Here is a 19,534-nt window from a genome sequence, read left to right as displayed (position 1 = left end):
GTTCCCTTTAGAGAGAACCTTCTCCACCAAAGGGGGAAGAGTGAAATGAGACAAAATGTCGATGGCTGAGAGATTCCAGAGTGGAGAGGTTATCCTGGAAGTTATTCTTATGCATTAAGTAGATATCACCTTGTTGTTCAAGATGTAGTGGAGAGGCTGGAGGGAACTGCCTGAAAATGTAGAGCTGTGTTCCAGTAGCCATGTTTCTTGAAGATAATTGTATAATGATATAGCTTTCACAATGTGACTCTGTGAATGTGAAAACCTTGTGTCTGATGCTCCTTTTATCTACCACATCAACAAAAGAGTAGAACCTATGGAATAAAAATAAATAATAGGGGGAACAAATGTTAAAATAAATTTAGTTTGAAATGCTAGTGGTAAATGAAAGCAAGGGATAAGGGGTGTGGTATGTATAACTTTTTTTTCTCTATTATCGTTTTATTTCTTTTTCTGTTGTCTTTTTATTTTTTTCTAAATCGATGCAAATGTTCTAAGAAATGATGAATATGCAACTATGTGATGATATTAAGAATTACTGATTGTATATGTAGAATGGAATGATATCTTAATGTTTTGTTAATAAAAAAAATTAACATACCAAGGACAGAAAAAAAAAAAAAAGTCCCCTTTAAGGTGAACCTTGTTTCTAAGAAAGAGTCCAGGGATGTATGGGAGACACAGACCTCCACTGTAAACAGCAAGCTGCACAAAGTTCCCAAGTCTGATGTCTTAGGTTCTGGAAGATCAACGGCATGTGAAAAGTGGAAAATGCAGGCTTCCCAAGGGGTACAGCATTTCCATTTTTGTTTCCGGTTTACCTATCCCCTAGTGCCAAAAAGAGCATCCTGGCCATGACCTCGAGCAGCTGTCTGCAGAAAGGGGAAGAGAGAAATGAGACAAAACAAAGTCTCAGTGGCTGAGAGATTTCAAACGACGAGAATCGGGAGATGTATTAGTTAGGGTCCTCTAGAGAAACTGAGTCAACAGGGAACACTCGCAAATATAAAATTTATAAAAGTGTCTCATGTGACCGGGGGAACGCAGAGTCCAAAATCCACAGGGCAGGCTGTGAAGCCGATGATTCCGATGGAGGGTCTGGACAAACTCCACAGGAGACGCTCGCCGGTTGAAGCAGGAATAGAGCCTGTCTCTTCTGAATCCTCCTTAAAAGGCTTCCCATGATTAGATTGAGCATCACTCATTGCAGAAGACACGCCCCTTTGGATGATTACAAATGGAATCAGCTATGGATGCAGCTGACGTGATCATGATCTAATTCTATGAAATGTCCTCATTGCAACAGACAGGCCAGCGCTTGCCCAACCAGACAAACACTTGACCACCACTTGGCCAAGTTGACACATGAACCTGACCATGACAGGAGGCTATTGTGAAGGTTATTCTTATGCATTATAGAAATATCCCTTTTTAGTTTATGGTGTATTGGAGTGGCTAGAAGGAAGTATTTGAAACTGTTGAATCGTATTCCTGTAGCCTTGATTCTCTTTTCTTTTTTTTTTTTTAATTTTACTAGAGAAGTTTTAGGCTTCCAGGAAAACACATGCAGAAAATACACAGTTCCCACCTTATCCCCCTCCCCACCATGCACCCCCATTATTAACACCTTGACTTAGTGTGATTCATTTGGGGAACAATATTTTTTGAAGATAATTTATATCATAGACAGTATCCCCACCTTACTACTGTTGTGGGGCGCACCGAAAGAGAGACCACATAATTCAAAAACTGCAAGCCAATTTGGAGTCTTTATTAGCCGGCCGGCGACTGCCCCAGAAACTTCTAAGAAGGAAGATTCAGAGAGCAGCCCCTAGAGGTTTTCAAGGTGTGCTTCTAAAGGCTAAAATTGTGTTGTGGTTTTGCAGTTGCTAGCAAGCAAGTGTATCACAGAAGCAGAAAAATGCCGTTAGCTGTTGCCAAAACACATCCCATTCTCTGTTTCTTAACGCTGGTTATTGTTTAACTCTCGGGGACATTCTGCCCCAATGGTGTGGGAACTTTCCCTGCTTGGGCCTGATTGATTGTTCCTGCTTGGGCCTGATTGACAGCTCCTGGCCCTCCACAACTACCTCAGGAGATTAATCTTCAGAGCAGATTTTAGCATAGAAATTTCCACATGACCTCTCGTAGCCAGTTTTCACTGGATAGCTATTTAAACAATCCCTTCTTCTCTTCTTCCTCTTCCACCATTTTTTATTAATTATTTTAAAAAAACAAAAAACACCAAACAAATGAAAACTTTTATAACCTTTGATCATTTCGTTCTACATATATAATCAGTAATTCACAATATCAACACATAGTTGCATATTCATCAGCATGATCATTTCTTGGAACATTTGCATCTATTCAGAAAAAGAAATAAAAAGAAAACAGAAAAAAATTCATACATACCATACCCCCCACCCATCCCCGTCACCGATCATCAGCATTTCACTCTAAATGTATTTTAACATTTGTTCCCCCCATTACTTATTTTTATTCCATACGTTTTACTCATCTGTTATAAGGTAGATAAAAGGAGCATCAGACAGAAGGTTTTCACAATCACACAGTCATATTGTGAAAGCTATATCATTATACAATTATCTTCAAGAAACATGGCTACTGGAACACAGCTCCACATTTTCAGACAGTTTCCTCCAGCCTCTCCATTACATCTTGACTAACAAGGTGATATCTATTTAATGTGTAAGAATAACCTCCAGGATAACCTATCGACTCTGTTTGGAATCTCTCAGCCATTGACACTTATTTTGTCTCATTTCACTCTTCCCCCTTCTGGTCAAGCAGTTTTTCTCAATCCCTTGATGCTCAGTCTCAGCTCATTCTAGGGGTTTTCTCAATCCCTTGATGCCGAGTCTCAGCTCATTCTAGGATTTCTGTCCCACATTGCCAGGAAGGTCCACACCCCTGGGAGTCATGTCCCACGTAGACAGGGGGAGGGTGGTGAGTTTGCTTGTTGTGTTGGCTGGAGAAAGAGAGACCACATCTGAGCAACAAAAGAGGTTCTCTTGCGGGTAACTCTTATGCCTAATTTTAAACAGGCTTGACCTATCCTTTGTGGGGTTAAGGTTCATTTGAACAAACCCCAAGATTGGGGGTTCCACCTACGGCTTTAATTGTCCACACTGCTTGTGAGAATATCAAAAATTCAACTTGGGGAAGTTGAATTTTCCCCCTTTCTCATCATTCCCCACAGGGGAGTTTGCAAATACTTTTTTATTCGCTCTTCAAATCACTCTGGGATTTATTGGGGCATCACTCTGGACAAACCACCAAAATCTCACGTCCTACTCAACGTTCCACGTACTTATGGTGTTCAATTAAGCTGTCTACATAAGTTATATTAGGAAATGCATTAGTCAAAATATAAATTTTGTAACCAAATAAACATTTTTTGCTTTAGTCTCACACATAAGGTAAAATTTTAAAATATTAGTTACCATCTATTTTCAGCACCCTGCAGTAATGACATTCCTTTGTTCTTCCTCATGCAAAAACATTTTTAAATTTGTACATTTAGTCACTATCACTATACACTCTAGGCATTCCTAGATTATACCATCTCAATCCTTATTGTCTCTCTTTCTTTGTGATTTCACTTGTGCCCCCAGCCCTCCTCCCTCCATCATTCTCACATGCAGCTTCATTCAGTGTTTTAACATAATTGTATTACAGTTAGGGAGTATTGTGCTGTCCATTTCTGAGTTTTTACATTCAGTCCTGTTGCACAATCTGTATCCCTTCAGCTCTAGTTACCCAATATCTTACCCTATTTCTACCTCCTGATGGTCTCTGTTACCAATGAAATTCTCCAAGTTTATTGACTAATATCTGTTCATATCAGTGAGACCATACAGTATTTGTCCCTTTGTTTCTTGTAGCCTTGATTCTTGAAGACGGCTGTATAATTATACAGCTTTTACAATGTGAACATGTGATTGTGAAATCCCTGTGTGTGGTGCTCCTTTTATCCAGGGTATGGACAGAAGAGTAAAAACTAATAATAAGGATAAAAATAAGTAATAGGGGGAGATAAAGGGTAAAAATTGGGTCAATTGAAATACTGTGGGTCAATGAGAGGGATGGATAAGGAGTAGGCGATCTATGAGTTCTTTTTTTTTCTTTCCATTTTATTACTTTTTCTGGAGCAATGCAAATGTTCTAAAAATGATCATGATGAAGAATACACAACTACACGACGATATTGTGAGCTCCTGATTGTATAATATGGTTGGACTGGGCATGCGTGTTGGAGGCTAATGGTGGAGACTCGGAAGATTGGCTATGAATCAAGAACTCTAAACACTGGCAGGCCATGCTTATCGGCCAAGTGAACAGACCACTGAGGCCAGGTTCTTGAGGAAGTTTACGTCAAGAGTCTGAAACTGTTTGTCCCTGCAGTTCCCAATAAGATGTTTCTTAAGATATTGTTGTGTTATGAGAACTTGGTTTAAACATCGAGCGCTTACCTATGCAGTAAGCAAAAACAACTCAGAGAATGCTTGGTTAAAATACAACTTTACCTCCTATTGATCTGGAGAATAAATATGTTATGCTGAGGCTATTTGTGGTTCTTGTCTCAATAAAGACTTGAGTCCCCTGACCCCACTTTTCTACTGTGTCTTATTTTTCTTCATCTCATGTGGTGCCCCTCTTCTTTCCCTGCTCTCTGGGAAATCACCCGCACATGTGTGGCTATTTCTCAATAAAAATATATTTTTAAAATTCAGTGCATAACAAATGAAATCAGAAAAAAAGATAGACGATAAAGACTGAGATGGTATAATCTAGGAATGCCTAGAGTGTATAATGATAGTGACTAAATGTACAAAATTAAAAAATGTTTTTGCATGAGGAAGAACACAGGAATGTCATTACTGCAGGGTGCTGAAAACAGATGGTAATTAATATTTAAAAATTTTAACTTATGTGTGAGACTAAAGCAAAAAACGTTTATTTGGTACAAAATTTATATTTTGACTAGTGCATTTCCTAATATAACTTATATAGACAGCTTAATTGAACACCATAAGTACATGGAACCTTGGGTAGGACATGAGATTTTCTTGGTTTATGCAAAGTGATGCCCCAATAAATCCCAGAGTGATTTGAACAGTGAATAAAAAGTATTCACAAAGTCCCCTTAAGGGAATGGTGAGAAAGGGGAAAATTTGTTGAATTTTTGATATTCTCACAAGCAGTGTGGACAATCAAAGCTATAGACTGAGCCCCCAATCTTGAGGTTTCTTCATATGAAACTTAACCCCACAAAGGATAGGTCAAGCCTACTTAAAATTAGGCATAAGAGTCACCCCCAAGAGAACCTCTTTTGTTGCTCAGATGCGGTCTCTCTTTCTCCAGCCAACACAACAAGCAAACCCACCACCCTTCTCCTGTCTACGTGGGACATGAATCCCAGGGGTGTGGACCTTCCTGGCAATGTGGGACAGAAATCCTAGAATGAGCTGAGACTCAGCATCAAGGGATTGAGAAAAACTTCTCAACCAAAAGGGGGAAGAGTGAAATGAGACAAAATAAAGTGCCAATGGCTAAGAGATTCCAAACAGAGTCGAGAGGTTATCCTGAAGGTTACTCTTATGCATTAAATAGATATCACCTTGTTAGTCAACATGTAATGGAGAGGCTGGAGGGAACTGCCTGAAAATGTAGAACTGTGTTCCAGTAGCCACATTTCTTGAAGATAATTGTACGATGATACAGCATTCACAATGTGACTGTGTGATTGTGAAAACCTTGTGTCTGATGCTCCTTTTATCTACCTTATCAACAGATGAGTAAAACATATGGAATAAAAATAAATAATAGGGGGAGCAAATGTTAAAATAAATTTAGTTTGAAATGCTAGTGATCAATGAAAGGGAGGGGTAAGGGGTATGGTATGTATGAATTTTTTTCTGTTGTCTTTTTCTTTTTCTGACTAGATGCAAATGGGTTCCAAGAAATGATCATGATGATGGATATGCAGCTATGCGATGATATTGTGCATTACTGATTATATGTGTAGAATGGAATGATCAAAAGTTAAGAATGTTTGCGTTTGTTTGGTGTTTTGTGGTATTTAAAAATTTTTTTAATTAAAAAAAGAATCAAGTTTGCAAGAAAAAAACATAAAAAATAAAAATATAAAAAAATTCTGTGATAAATGCTGCTATCAGAGAGATTTATGTCAACTGTTTGACTAACGACCTTAAGAGCTGAGTTGTGAATACATGTGAAATCCCACTAATGCACTCTGAACAAACTGCACAAAGCCCCTCGTTGCATCAATTACTGTGATAATTGTAGTAAAAAAATCTATACATCTTTAAAGAACAGAGAGCCTACGTCATAGAACAAAAAATTCGGTACATCCACGAGGAATTGCAGGCCACGCGGTGGGGACTGTGTGGTCCATTCCCGCCTGAGCCCACCGGACCATCAGGGAGGGGCCGAGCTGGACGGCTGCCTGGAGCTGCAGGGAAAGCAGAGACTCCCCAAGGAGGAGGCGAGCCTGCGTCCAAGGCGAGGCAGGAAGTGGTGCGGACATGCTGGGCAGCCTCCCCGGAGAGTTCAGGGCAGGAAAGAAAGGATATTCCAGGGGAAACCACACCTGGTACTGTAACCGAGCAATCAGGATTGAAGGGATGATTTTGATTCCTGAATCATCCTGTAGACATCCCTTTTTTGCTTTCTGGTATACTGGAGTAGACAGAGGGAAATGCCTGAAACCTCAGAACTGTAACCCAGCTGCCTTGGTCTCTGATAGTGATCGTATTGTACTCTGTAGTGATTGTATTGTAGCCTTTATCTTGTGCCCCTGTGATTGTAAAAACCTAGTGACTAACCTTCATTTGTACCCATTTATCAGGTTCTTCAACTTTAGAGTCTTGGAATCACTCAAGACAGCCCCTGACCTTTATTAATGAAGGGTCTTGAGTCAGCCCAGAACTAACCCACCCCAAGTCCAAAGTTATTTTGAAAATCAAGACCCCATTTAACCAAAGGGGGCCCCTGACATGCGCAGTAGTTTAGGCTTTCACCTACAAGCCACTTGTATCTCATTATAGTACTCAAAACCACATCCATCATCACATTAAGGTCATTTTCTTACATTATGTCCTGTGACTAAGCATATAATCATTGTGGTCATGCTCAATAATTAGATCAGCGCCAATTACATCATCTAAAGCCACTGTGCTCATTATCTCAAACTCTGTCCATCATTCTCTCTAATAAAACTATCAGAATTACTGCAGTTCAGGGAATCAGATGTTGGGCCCTATAGGCCATCTGCTCTCTCTCCCACCACATGCCTAAAAATTAATTCTTTCTCTCTTTGAAACCCCAGGAATTGGTTATTGGGCACATCAAGCAAAAAGAATCCCCAGCCTTTGTCTGGTGACAGTATAAAGAGTTGGGGTGGAAGGCGGGAGGAAGACCCCTGACTCTCAGACTTGGTACTGCCCCTGGAAGCGTCATTTCAGGGTCTGGCAGACACAGTCAGGTTTTCTGTGCCGCCCCCACCCCCAGCCCACCTCCTTCCGGGCTACGCTCTCAGAGCATCAGAAACCAGACCGGGCGCCAGCACGTCCCCGAGGGGTGGCTGCAAAGGGCTGTACCCACCCCACTGCCCTGGGCACCCTGGACGATCAGCCCGCGTCCCCTAACACCCCAAAAAGCCGGCACCGCGACGCCTGGTTCCTGGGGACCTTTTCCGCAGACATGCGCCTGTCTTTTTGACTGCTCTGGAAAAAGCCTGGTCATTTCTTTGCGGTTAGCCAAAGCTCTTAATACCAAGTTGTCAAAATCAGTCAGGGAGAAGCTACAGCAGACATTTTCCTAATGAACTTGGGAGGAAAATCAGCCCAAACGGGGACAGGCTGAAGGTTCAGACGTTGGGAATCCCGACGAGCTGGGCCCATTGGGTGCGTGGTGCTTTACCCCTCGGTAGGTAGGGCGGGTTGGGGAGCAATTCCCTAAAGCCGGAAGCCCGAGGAGGGGCTCGCGGCGCGGGGAGGCTGCCGCGGGTGTGCGGGGGGGAAAGAAGAGGGGGACAGTCGTCGGCACGTGGAGGGGCAGCCGCCACGCCGGGCCTCCATGGGGCCGCGCCTCCGCCAGGAGCTCCCACGGGACCGCGCCTCCGCCTGGAGCCCGCACGGGACCGCGCCTCCACCTGGATCCCACACGGGACCGCGCCTCCGCCTGGAGCTCCCACGGGAACGCGCCTCTGCCTGGAGACCGAACGGGACCGCGCCTCCGCCTGGAGCCCGCACGGGACCGCGCCTCCGCCTGGATCCCACACGGGACCGCGCCCCCGCCTGGAGCCCCCACGGGACCGCGCCCCCGCCTGGTTCCCGCACGGGGCCGCGCCTCCGCCTGGAGCCGGCACGGGGCCGCGCCTCCGCCTGGAGCCCGCACGGGACCGCGCCTGCAACAGCCTCGCCTCCACGGGGCCGCGCGTCCTCCTGGAGCCCCCACGGGACCGCGCCTCCACCTGGATCCCACACGGGACCGCGCCTCCGCCTGGAGCTCCCACGGGAACGCGCCTCTGCCTGGAGACCGAACGGGACCGCGCCTCCGCCTGGAGCCCGCACGGGACCGCGCCTCCGCCTGGATCCCACACGGGACCGCGCCCCCGCCTGGAGCCCCCACGGGACCGCGCCCCCGCCTGGTTCCCGCACGGGACCGCGCCTCCGCCTGGAGCCCGCACGGGACCGCGCCTGCAACAGCCTCGCCTCCATGGGGCCGCGCGTCCTCCTGGAGCCCCCACGGGACCGCGCCTCCACTTGAAGCCTCCACCGGACTGCGCCTCCGCCTGGAGCCTCCACAGGGTCGCGTGGGTGCGTGCAGGGGCCGGCCAGCACAGCCCCCTCCCCGCGGCTCCATCAACAGGGGCGCAGTCTGGAGGGGAGCCTGGAGCCCGCCGGGCAGCTCCGGCTTCGCGGGGTGATCCCGCCGAGGCGTCGGCCCCAGGGCGGGCGGCTTCCCGGGGAGTCCCGGGCGCCCACAGCCGCCGGCCGCCCTCAGCCCGTCCTCCCTACGAACCTCCCTAGGTGGGCTTGGAAGACGCGGCCTCAGCTCGGTAGCAGAATCACCAGGCTCTTTCTCACCTCGCATCTGTAAAGATGAGCCGCTAAGGAGCAGCTCTCCGGCATCTTGGCCGAGAAGGACGCGGCGGAACCTCCCAGGATCTGGCGTCCAGGCTGGACCGCGTGATGAGCTTGTGCTGAAGCAGCGCAGGGCCGGGAGCCCCCAGTCCCGCTCCCCGCCCCGCTGAGCTCCTCGAGGCTGAGCCCGTGTGCAAGTCCGCGAGAGGCTGTGTCTGTCAGGATGCTTTAAGGCCAACTCCAGTGCCGGGAAGCCAACAGGAAAGTAGCCCCTGCCCATCTCGGCTGCCGGCGTCTTTGCACGTGGATTGCAGCGATGGGAGCGGAGCCGGGGCCGGCCCATGTGGATGAAATCCACCTTAGCCCAGTCCCCGAGCAGTCCCAGGACCCCCCAGGGCCGGCAGACCAGAAACTCTTTCCTGTCGCAGGTCCCTGGACGGACGGGCCAGATCGAGGGGCAGAGATTTACTGTACAAGGTAGATCAAGTCGATGTCTGGAGTTGTTGTTTTTCTTGAAGTGAGCAAAATAATTTGGGGAAGTTTTCTTCAAGAATACCTCACAGGCAACAAAATAAGTCGTAAGGCCATGGTCCACTCGGGGAAAAAAAAAAAAAAACGCCATTTGACATGGTTTATTCAAAAGATTGGAAAAAGCAATCACTAAGGCATCTGCAGTATCTAAGTTCAAAACCATCGCTGCTGCTTGTAAAGGACATGCCCTGAACACAACCCACATTTGGTCGGGAGTGAGAAGCGCCCAAAACACTGTGCAATGGCAAACAGAGAGATTATGGAATGTTCTAGAATGTCCAATTTAATAGGCTCAAGTCTGGGTTCTCCTGTGTCCCAGTAGCCTTGATTCTTTTTTTTTTTTTTAATTTTTATTAATAAAACCAGTCAACATACAATATGAACATTCTTTTTTTCATCATATAGTTGTGTATTCATCATCATGATCATTTCTTAGAAGATTTGCATCAGTTCAGAAAAAGAAATAAAAAGAAAACAGGAAAAAAAAAAACTCATACATACCATACCCCTTACTCCTCCCTTTCATTGGTTACCAGCATTTCAATCTACTAAATTTATTTTAAATTTTGTTTCCCCTATTATTTATTTATTTTTAAGCCATATGTTTTACTCGTCTGTCTATAAGGTAGATAAAAGAAGCATCAGACACAAGGTTTTCACAGTCACACTGTGAAAGCTACATCATCTTTAAGAAATAATGGCTACTGGAACACAGCTCTACATTTTCAGGCAGTTCCTGCAGCCTCTCCATTACATCTTGAATAACAAGGTGATAGCTACTTAATGCGTTAAGAATAACCTCCAGGATAACCTCTCAACTCTGTTTGGAATCTCTCAGCCATTGACACTTTGTTTCAATTCACTCTTCCCCCTTTTGGTCCAGAAGGTTTTCTCAATTCCTTGATGCTGAGTCTCAGCTCATTCTAGGATTTCTGTCCCAGGTTGCCAGGAAGGTCCACACCCTGGGAGTCATGTGCCACGGAGGCAGGGGGAGGGCGGTGAGTTTGCTTGTTGTGTTGGCTGGAGTGAAACATTTTCCATATGGAAAATGTTCGTTTGTTTATCTTCCTGTGAAAACAACTATTCAGATCCTTTACTCATTATATTTGATGAATTTTTTATACTACTTATATATAAAACATTCAATATATCCGATTTTAACTGCTTTAAGTGTACAATTCTGTGGTATTAATTAAAACCACAGGGACAGATTCTGCGAAGATGGCAGAATGAGACGGGTTAAGTCAGCCCCTGCTCAGAGGAGCAGCTGGAGAAGGGGTGGGAGGGGGACTGAGATGGTGATTTCAGTACGTAGGTGACCAGAGGGTCTTCTACACGGCATGGGGAGGCCCTGGTTGCAGTGTTGAGGTGCAGAGAGCAGGAGACCATCAGTTTAGTGCAAACAGCATAATAAGCTCCATTGCAGGTGGAAACCTGGAGCCCTCAGGAGTGCACGGATGGGTAGATAAGGAATAGGAAGTAAACCAAGCCAAATTCTTTCAGTGCACTACATGTACTGGTGTACCTCATGACTCATGACTCACCAGAACACCACACACCTGAATGCTAAAACTCCCACCCCACACTCCAAGTGCCCCAACACCAACCCCCGCCTCACCAGTACCCATCCCCCACCCCCACCACAAGTGCATACCCACATCTAGGGCCCTGGCTGTGGTTTCCCGCCAAAACGGAGGGGACCAGAACCGCGAGGTGGCCGAGACTGCCAGGCAGACCCGAAGCAAACCGAGCAAAGAGTGTATATTGATTAAATGCGGGGCAGCATGCAAGGTGGGACCTTCAGGCCCCAAGACTAGGTGGCCGGCTGAGTCGCATGAGAGGTCCGAGGCCGGAGCCTGGCACCCGACAGGTGCTGCGCCCAGCCCAGGTGCTCCAGCAGCAGGAACGGCACGCACGCAGCGAGCAGAGGATGGGTGCGGGAGCTGGACGAGATGGGAAGGACACCCGGATCAGAGGGTAGGGGACTGGTGAGACGACGAGCTAGGAGGAGAAAACATGCCTGTGTTGGGTAGTCAAGCATGAGTCAAGCTTCCTCCTTGCCCTCGCCTGGCGCGCTCCTGCCAGTCCATGGCCGGAGGGGACCAGGGAGGAAAAGGCAGCCTTTGGGAAGGTTCCAGAGCAGCTGCGCAGTGGCAGGCTGGACCGACCGGCCGGTAGGGGAGTGCTGGCGGTTTTGAAGAGGGAGTTGGGGAATGCGGGAGGACCCAGGCAGCGGCCAGCGGCATGTGGGATGTGCAGGGTTGGGGAAGGGGCGCGAGCCGGAGTGGTAGGAGGGAGCGTGGGGCCGTCCGGGGCCGAGCTGCGCTGGGCTGCAGGGAGTGTCCCAAGATGACGCACCACCGCAACCCCCGCGGGCTCAGGCTCTTGGAGATAACGGTAGCGGGAACTTGGGTATATGCCGTAGCACCCTGAAATCTCCCCATCTCGTTGATCTCAAAAGCTAAAAGGGTAGTGCCTGGTCAGTATTTGGATGGGAGACCGCTTTGGAATTCCGGGTGTTTATAGTGGTTTGTTTATTTATTTATTTTTTTGCGTGATGATGTTGTGACAGTATATTACAATTACTTTGCTTAGTGGGAAATCAAATGATGAAAAACTTGCAACACCTGTGTCTCTGTGCAGGCTAGGAAGCTGAGTTTTGGAATTAAACCTGGATACATGCACCAAAAAAAAAAAAAAAAAAATTCAAGCTTTCCATGCATTCAGATGTTTGTGTGCCTTGAAGATCTTATTATGGAGGAAAAAATGTTGTAACAACCAGTTATAGAACGTTTAACTGGCCCCCAAGCAAAAGCTCATTGTGCTGTAGAGGCTTTGTGGCAGGTTCTTGCCCAGAGAGGGACTTATGCAGTGGGTTTCCCAAACAAGGGTGCTAGAGCTGGCTGCCTACACCGCAACTACCCCAGTTTGGTATAGCTTTCCAAGCCCCCATCCTGAGATTCTATTTCAATAGCTTCTGTCCCTGTTGGGAAATATTATATTTAACCTAAGTGATCTAGGCTGGGGTTTTATGCTTAGCAAGAAACAGCTTTAGTCCCTGGAATCTGAATCCTTTCTTTCAGTAGCTAAACCATTTAGCTTGCTTTAGGTATTATCCTGTTAGCTAAGAAAACTGGTTCTCAGCCTGGGTCAATTCCCTTCTCCCCACACGCCACCACCCCCCACCCCCAGCCCCCCATCCAGGAGACATTTGACAATGGCTGGAAGCATCTTTGGTTGTCACAGCTGGGGAGAGGGGAGGGGTGCTACTGGCATCTTGTGGGTAGAGGCCAGGGACGCTGCTGAAGATTCTATAATGCACAGACCCCACAACAAAGAATTATCTGGCCCAAAATGTCACCGGTGCTGAGGTTCAGAAATCCTGGCAGAATTTAAAAGAGCAAGTAAATGTGAGAGAAGCATGTTCCTGCCAATTATTTCCCTCCTTTCAGAAGTGGATAAAGTCAACCTTGTATAGCGGGGAGGAGAGGGATGGAACTTGCAACCAGCTTGTTCCTCGGCCGGGGTGAGACACATTAGAGAATAATCAGCCTTTACGCAAGTCATTTTGAGGGGTAATTTTTAAAATAAAAATAGCTCCCCAGGGGACAGCTTGGGCAGAAAGCTTCCTGGTTCTGCCACCATGCAGGAGATAAAAACGGATTTCTCTTTCCTGGGCCATCGCTCAGGGAACGGCAGCCTTTCCCCTTCCCTACTGGGGAACCCGCCCCCCTGGCGACAATAGCAGGCACAGGAAGGGCACAGAACTACTGCTGGCTGAAAAATTGCAGACCCCCAGTCACATCCGAGTGCTACATCCAAGGCCACCAGTTGTCCTGGCTCACCCTGGATAATTCCAGTTTACACCGTTGTCCTGGTATAACTGCGAGCACTCCCTTTCCCTCAGAAAAGGGGCAGGAAATGTACACAATGAGCCTGGAACATCTTGTCAGAGCAGAAAGCAAAGAAGTTATCAAAGACAACTAGGGTTGTGCCAAAAGGAATCACCAACTCCAAGAGGCTCCCACTGGCCAAAAGTGAAATGCTTTGCACTTCAGTAAGAACAGTCACTGCAACAGACTGATTGTTATCAAATGTTTAAATCCATGAGTGCATTATGATTAAAAAAATAATCGTTGCTCACCTTTCCAGGAAGCAAAGCAACCAACTCATGATTGTGAAAACTGACAAACAAAAGGAAAGAAGAATCAAGCATTTCTCCTGCTTTTCCTGTATGAACTGTACCTAAGGAACCCAACAGTAAATGAGGGGAAATTTCTTACAGAAGTATTCCAGCTAATAAATAACCATTCACAGAATTAATGGAATAAGCTGATCCAGGCTCCTATCATATGAAGAGAAACCACCAGACATGTCACCACCTATAACGTGCTCTTGCCAACATGTAAAATGCAAATTTGGGCCCAGACCTATGAGTCTTTAGTTAATTTAGAAGATGGAGAAATATGTCAAACAGTGTCCTGGGAAGGCAATGGCAAAATTCCACAGGATAAATAGTCCTGTTCTTTCCATGAGTAAATTTTAAGTGAAAAAAAAAGGAACTCTAGATTGTGAGAAAAAGCAACAAATTACTATGGATGGATCTTATGTGGATCCTAATTTGAAGAATCTTTTAAAATTAATTTTCAAATAAACATCAATAGGATATTCTGCCATTAAGGAATTATTATTTTAGGTATATAACAGTATTGTGGTTAAAGAGTCCTTGCGTTATGGAGGTATATGCCGAAATGTTCATAAGTGAACAATATCTGGGATTTGCTTCAAAAATACTTCAGTAGGAGAGGTAAGGAGGGAAGGAGTGGGGTAGAGATGAAACAAGATTGGCCAAGAGTTTATAATAAAGTTCAATGATGAATACAGAAGGACTCATTTATATAATGTTGGAAATTTTTCTATTTAAAAAAAAATTTAAGAATAGAAAAATACATTAAACAAATAGTTGTTGACATTTTTATAGCGACCAAAAATAGGGCTTCCACAAGTCCAGGATAAAAATTCCCTTTTAATTGAGGTGTTTCTGAGAAATTGTTCCTAAACTTTGGCCTCAAAGCAGACATAAGAGGCCAAGTGGGAAAGACAGCAAGACCTGGCCCCGACTGCAGCTTCTGTGAAGAGATCCCAACTGGCTGAAAATCCAGAGGCCTGTTTGGCTAAATTTGGGACCAAAGAGAACCTACTATTCCATCCAGGAGCCCACTGATGAGCAGCGCCCCGCCCACAGCACTCCCCCTGCCCCACACTCCCTACCCAGCTATGGAATAGGGACCTCCTCAGAGAAGGCCCCGCTCAGAGCAAGTCAGCCCTATGTGCGGAAGCCCAGGAGCCACTAGCTTAGGGGATACAACCCAGGGGGTTGGCTGGCAGGGGGCTGCAGGCCTTGACTGGCCTCTCTGGGAAGTGGGGACAAAGTAGATTTGGCATCAGGACCTCAGCATCGCCAAGGAGTGACAGAAGCTCTTTGTGGATGGCTAAGATGCAGGAAGGCCCTGGTTCCTGCAGCCTGCTGGGGGCAGCTGATGGACCAGAAGGGTCATTCGCTAAATCAAAGTAACTGTGATGGCTGCTGCCAAGAAATGGGTGGTGAAATCTGAAGTCCCAAAGCAGATCAAGTAATACAACTCTGCGGTAAAGTCATTACTGTTTATCTTACTTACAATGGGAAATGGAAAAAAAAAATCTCAGTAGAAGAATATAATATTAAGAGATATGAGACAAACCACATTGTGCAATTATAGTACATCATCAAGGAAAGATAGAATTATGTACTCAGCAGCCGGTGTCCAAAGGCACACCATTACAATGACACTGCGGCACAGTCCATGCTAGATATGCACTTTCCAAAATTTTAAACAGAAAGGGAGACCCTTTAAGTGGCGGTAAAATAATATAAGGCTTAAACACAGCTACAAATACTGCATCTTCCCAATTTTTAAGAAATGTACTTTTTTAATGGCTGCAAACAGTTTGTTTTTCCTGCAAAACAGGAAAACACTCATGCAAGACAGGATGCTACCACCCCATCATCTCCAGCTGGTGTCCAGGACCTCGAGTGTCTCAGATGATAAAGGGTCCAGATGCACCAAGGAGAGACTATCGAATAACAAGAGGTAGGTGGTGAGTGCATCTCAGGACAAGAAGTTGTCAGGACTAGGGCTACAACTCAGCCCCCAGGTCTGGAGGATTCATGGGAGGGTCCACACGTTCTACCGGGTAGTTCTGGAGATCGAATGCATCTGCTAACGTGGACGCTCCAGGTCAGGGATTTTTCTCCCTGGTTTCTCCACTGATGCATTGTGAGTTACATCACACAATACATCACTAAAAGAGTTCCTGGCACAGAGGAGGGACTCGAGAAATATTTATAGGCTGAAGCAAAGGAAAATACAGAGAAAAGCATTTTATATACCATAAATGCCATAAAATATGGGAAGTTAACATTCGCTCATCTTTCAGACTCACTTGATTAGATCTTTTTTAAAAATTCAGTGTTTTAAATTTTAAAATACTCTCATGTTCATCCAGTGATCAATAGCAAAATATTTACTTGTGTTGACAGGTTACTATAGTACAAGAATAATGGGATAGGGAAATTTTACAGACAAGGATAGAGTGTTATGGTTCAGGATAAAGGGAGCTAAAAATAATGTTAAATAAACAAGGCTGCCCGAGCGAAGATCCCAGCCAGGGAGGGAAGGGTCCAGCGAAGAGCCTGCAGCAGGGCAGAGCGGGTGAGCACAGCCCCACCACAAGAGTTCAGACCCTGCTGGTGACAACGTGCTTCCTGGGTACGGCCACCGTGATGCCAGACACTCCGGGGGAACCAAATCTCGTCAGTATCATTCCCCACCAGACTCCCAGTGCTGGCCCAGAGCAGGTGTTCAATAAACATTTGTTAAAGAAAAAGAGAGTGTGGGAGAAAGGGAGAGAGTCTGAAGCCAATGACGCTGCAGACAGAATACGGCCCTCCGAAAAATGAGGCTCAAGCTGCCAACACGTGACAGAATTCTGCCTCTATTACCAGGGTTCCTCAGGAGGCTCAGGTGAGCATCACACTGAAATTCCAGAAATTGCTGCCCCAAAAGATGGTAAGAAAAACCATTAGCACCACTTGCCGTGAGAAGCTGTGCTCTCCGGAAGCTCTAAATAAATGAGGACGCGCCCCTTTCCTCTGTTGGAGAGTGGGTGGAAAGAAGATGGGTCAAGGTGCCCTTTGCACCCCTTCCTTCCCCAACCCCTTCCAAGCCCTTCAGTGAGGAAGGACGGATGACTTTCCTCCAGTGAGGTTTCCCTCCACTTGATGGTCCTGCCTTCTCCAGTACCTTCCATTAACAAAAAGAAAAAAGAGGGAGGAGGGGGCATTTCAGCAGGGTGCCCTTACTGCAGCTGGGGTCTCCTGGCGATGCTGCGTCTTCTGGTGCCGATTGAGGATGGACCTCTGGTTGAAGCTTCTCCCGCAGGCAGGACAGTGGTAGGGCTTCTCTCCGGTGTGGATCCTCTGGTGTCTGACCAGGCGCTCCCCTTTACTGAAGCGTTTCCCACACACCTGGCACCCATATGGCTTCTCCCCTGTGTGCGCTCGCCGGTGCACGGCCAGGTTAGCATTCCTGCTGAAGCTCTTGCCACACTCGCAGGTGTAGGGTTTCTCCCCCGTGTGAGTTCTCCGATGCACCTGAAGATGCTGCCGCCGACTGAAGCTTTTCCAGCAGTCGCTGCACTTGTAGGGTTTCTCTCCTGTGTGGCTTCGCTGGTGAACCTCAAGGTGGTGTCTCTGACTGAAGGTTTTCCAGCACTCGCTACACACATACGGTCTCTTTCCCAAGTGAGTTCGCTGGTGCTTCATGAGGTACTCTCTCAGGGTGAAGCCCTTCCCACACTCAACACAGCCATAGGATTTCTCTTCTTCATGGGTTCGCTGGTGTCTGACAAGATTCGAACTCCGACTGAAGCCTTTCCCACACTCAGGACACTGGAAAGGCTTCCAGAAGGAGCTGTGGGACTTGAGGTCATCAGGCAGGGGTAGGACGCCATGCTGGGGAGGAGGAAGCCCTGGCATGTTTCCCACAGAGCTACTCGGCTGCTGCTCACAGGTTCTTCCAAGCTCAGGGCTCTGGAGAGCAGCGTCCCCAAACCTCTCTGACGTCATTCCAGCAAGTGCCCCTTTAAGGTCTTCCTGCTGGGCTTTCACCCCCTTCTCCTTGCTCCCAAGGCCTATGGGGAGAAAAGAGATTCGGACTGGAGCTGCAGCTGCTCTGAAAGCAAATCTCTAGGCTAGGACTCTGCTTCTAACCGCGTCCTAGTAATAGTTCCTTCTCATTTCTCCTTTGATCAACGACCTTGATACATTTCACTTTCACTGACCCTAAGCCTGGACTTCCCTTTACTTCCTTCCATTTCTAAGATGTTTTACAGAAGTATCCGCCAAGTTTAATGCTTTCTCACTTCCTACTAATTCAGACTTTTGCTTCCTTCAAAATCTAACTCAATTATTTCCTCCAAGAAAAATCCTCTGGTAATTCTGATTATTCTTTTATCCTGAATCCCTATGGCACTTAAATATCCAACTAGCACATTATTTAGTTTGCTCTTGTTTAAATGCAACCTTGTAAGTGCTAAGTCATATGCATCTAGATGTTCTGCTTTTCCCAACTGATTATAAATCTATTACAGTAATGATGAACTACTTGCAGCTCTCCATATTCTCCATACGCTTTCTCAACTCTCTGTCCCTACCCACACTGCTCCTTCTGCTAACCCACGTTTACTAACTTGGGTAACCTGGGAGCCTCATGCAGGCACTGGCTCAGGACTGATGCTCACTACTCTGAATGAAAGAATAACCCAGTATGTCGCTAAGGTCCCTGCACCATCTGCCTCTGCATTAACATTAGGGCTGCAATGACTGTGAATGCCACTGAAAATACTCCTTCTGTCCCCACTCTGACTCCTCTTATGCACTCTCTAATTTGACAGAACAATTGTTTATAGAAGAACAAGAGAAAGAAGGGGAGGACAGAAGGGGAGAAAGGTATTGGGGAGCACAGAGGCAAGAGGGATAAAAAGAGAAATGATGAGCAGTGCTTAAAGGCGGAGAGGTCTGACTTTCAGACAAGACCAGTTCTCTCAGACAAGATAAAAAGAAAACTGATATGATATATTTCCAGATTTAAGAAAATAGGAAGTATACAGCTATCACTTATCATTTGCTCTTGGGCTTTATAAACTTTTTATGAAAGTAAAAGGGTACAAAACATAAAGAAAGAGCTCAAAGAATTTTCATAGTGAATTCAACCACCTAAACAGCATCTAGTTCAAGAAATAGTCACTACACCCTGCTCCAAAGGGGGACATGCTCTCCTGACTTGTATTGCTGGGAAGTACTTTTGCCTATTCTTGAATTTTATGTAACTGATTCATACATTGTTTCTGGTTTCTGCTGTTCAACATTACTGTGGTGCTTTTGAGTTACATACCCCAGAAAAAACACATTCTTAATCCATTCCTGTGGGTGTGAACCCCGGTAAATAGGATCTTTTAATGGGTCTTACTCTGACTTCTGAAGTCCTTATAGGGAAGGTCATAGAGTGAGAAAAAGCCGCAGAAGGAGCAGCCAGAAGCTTAAAGTTGACACACCAAGGATTGGTGGCCGTCAGCCCCAGGACACCAGTTTTTGGGAAGAAAGCATAGGTTTCGTGATGCTTGATTTGGACTTCTCCTGGCCTCAAAACCATGAGCCACTGAGTTCCGTTATTTAAGATAACCCATTGCATGGTATTTGCTTTAGCAGCGAGGAAACCAATACAACTATCCCTGTAAGATTCATCCATATGGTGTGTAGTTTATTATTT

General features: G+C 46.2%; 1 protein-coding gene across 4 annotated transcripts in view; it reads right to left on the bottom strand.

The window, feature by feature from the left end:
• Nucleotides 1–19,534, bottom strand: part of LOC143666991 (zinc finger and SCAN domain-containing protein 25-like) — a 36,599-nt gene that overhangs the window by 9,418 nt on the left and 7,647 nt on the right. For 3 of the 4 annotated variants that reach the window (XM_077140688.1, XM_077140690.1, XM_077140689.1), the window contains one exon: nucleotides 12,371–17,897. The exons of the other annotated variant lie outside the window; for it this stretch is intronic. In XM_077140688.1, the coding sequence (XP_076996803.1) occupies nucleotides 17,050–17,897 (848 nt within the window). In that variant the 3' untranslated portion in view covers nucleotides 12,371–17,049. Of the gene's footprint in view, nucleotides 1–12,370; nucleotides 17,898–19,534 lie in introns of those variants that run through there. 4 annotated transcript variants of the gene reach the window in all.

This window comes from Tamandua tetradactyla, chromosome 23 (genome assembly GCF_023851605.1).
Source record: "Tamandua tetradactyla isolate mTamTet1 chromosome 23, mTamTet1.pri, whole genome shotgun sequence".
In the NCBI taxonomy this organism is placed as follows: domain Eukaryota; kingdom Metazoa; phylum Chordata; class Mammalia; order Pilosa; family Myrmecophagidae; genus Tamandua; species Tamandua tetradactyla.
Note: the sequence above shows the minus strand (reverse complement) of the source record. Positions and strands in the feature narration are given on the sequence as shown.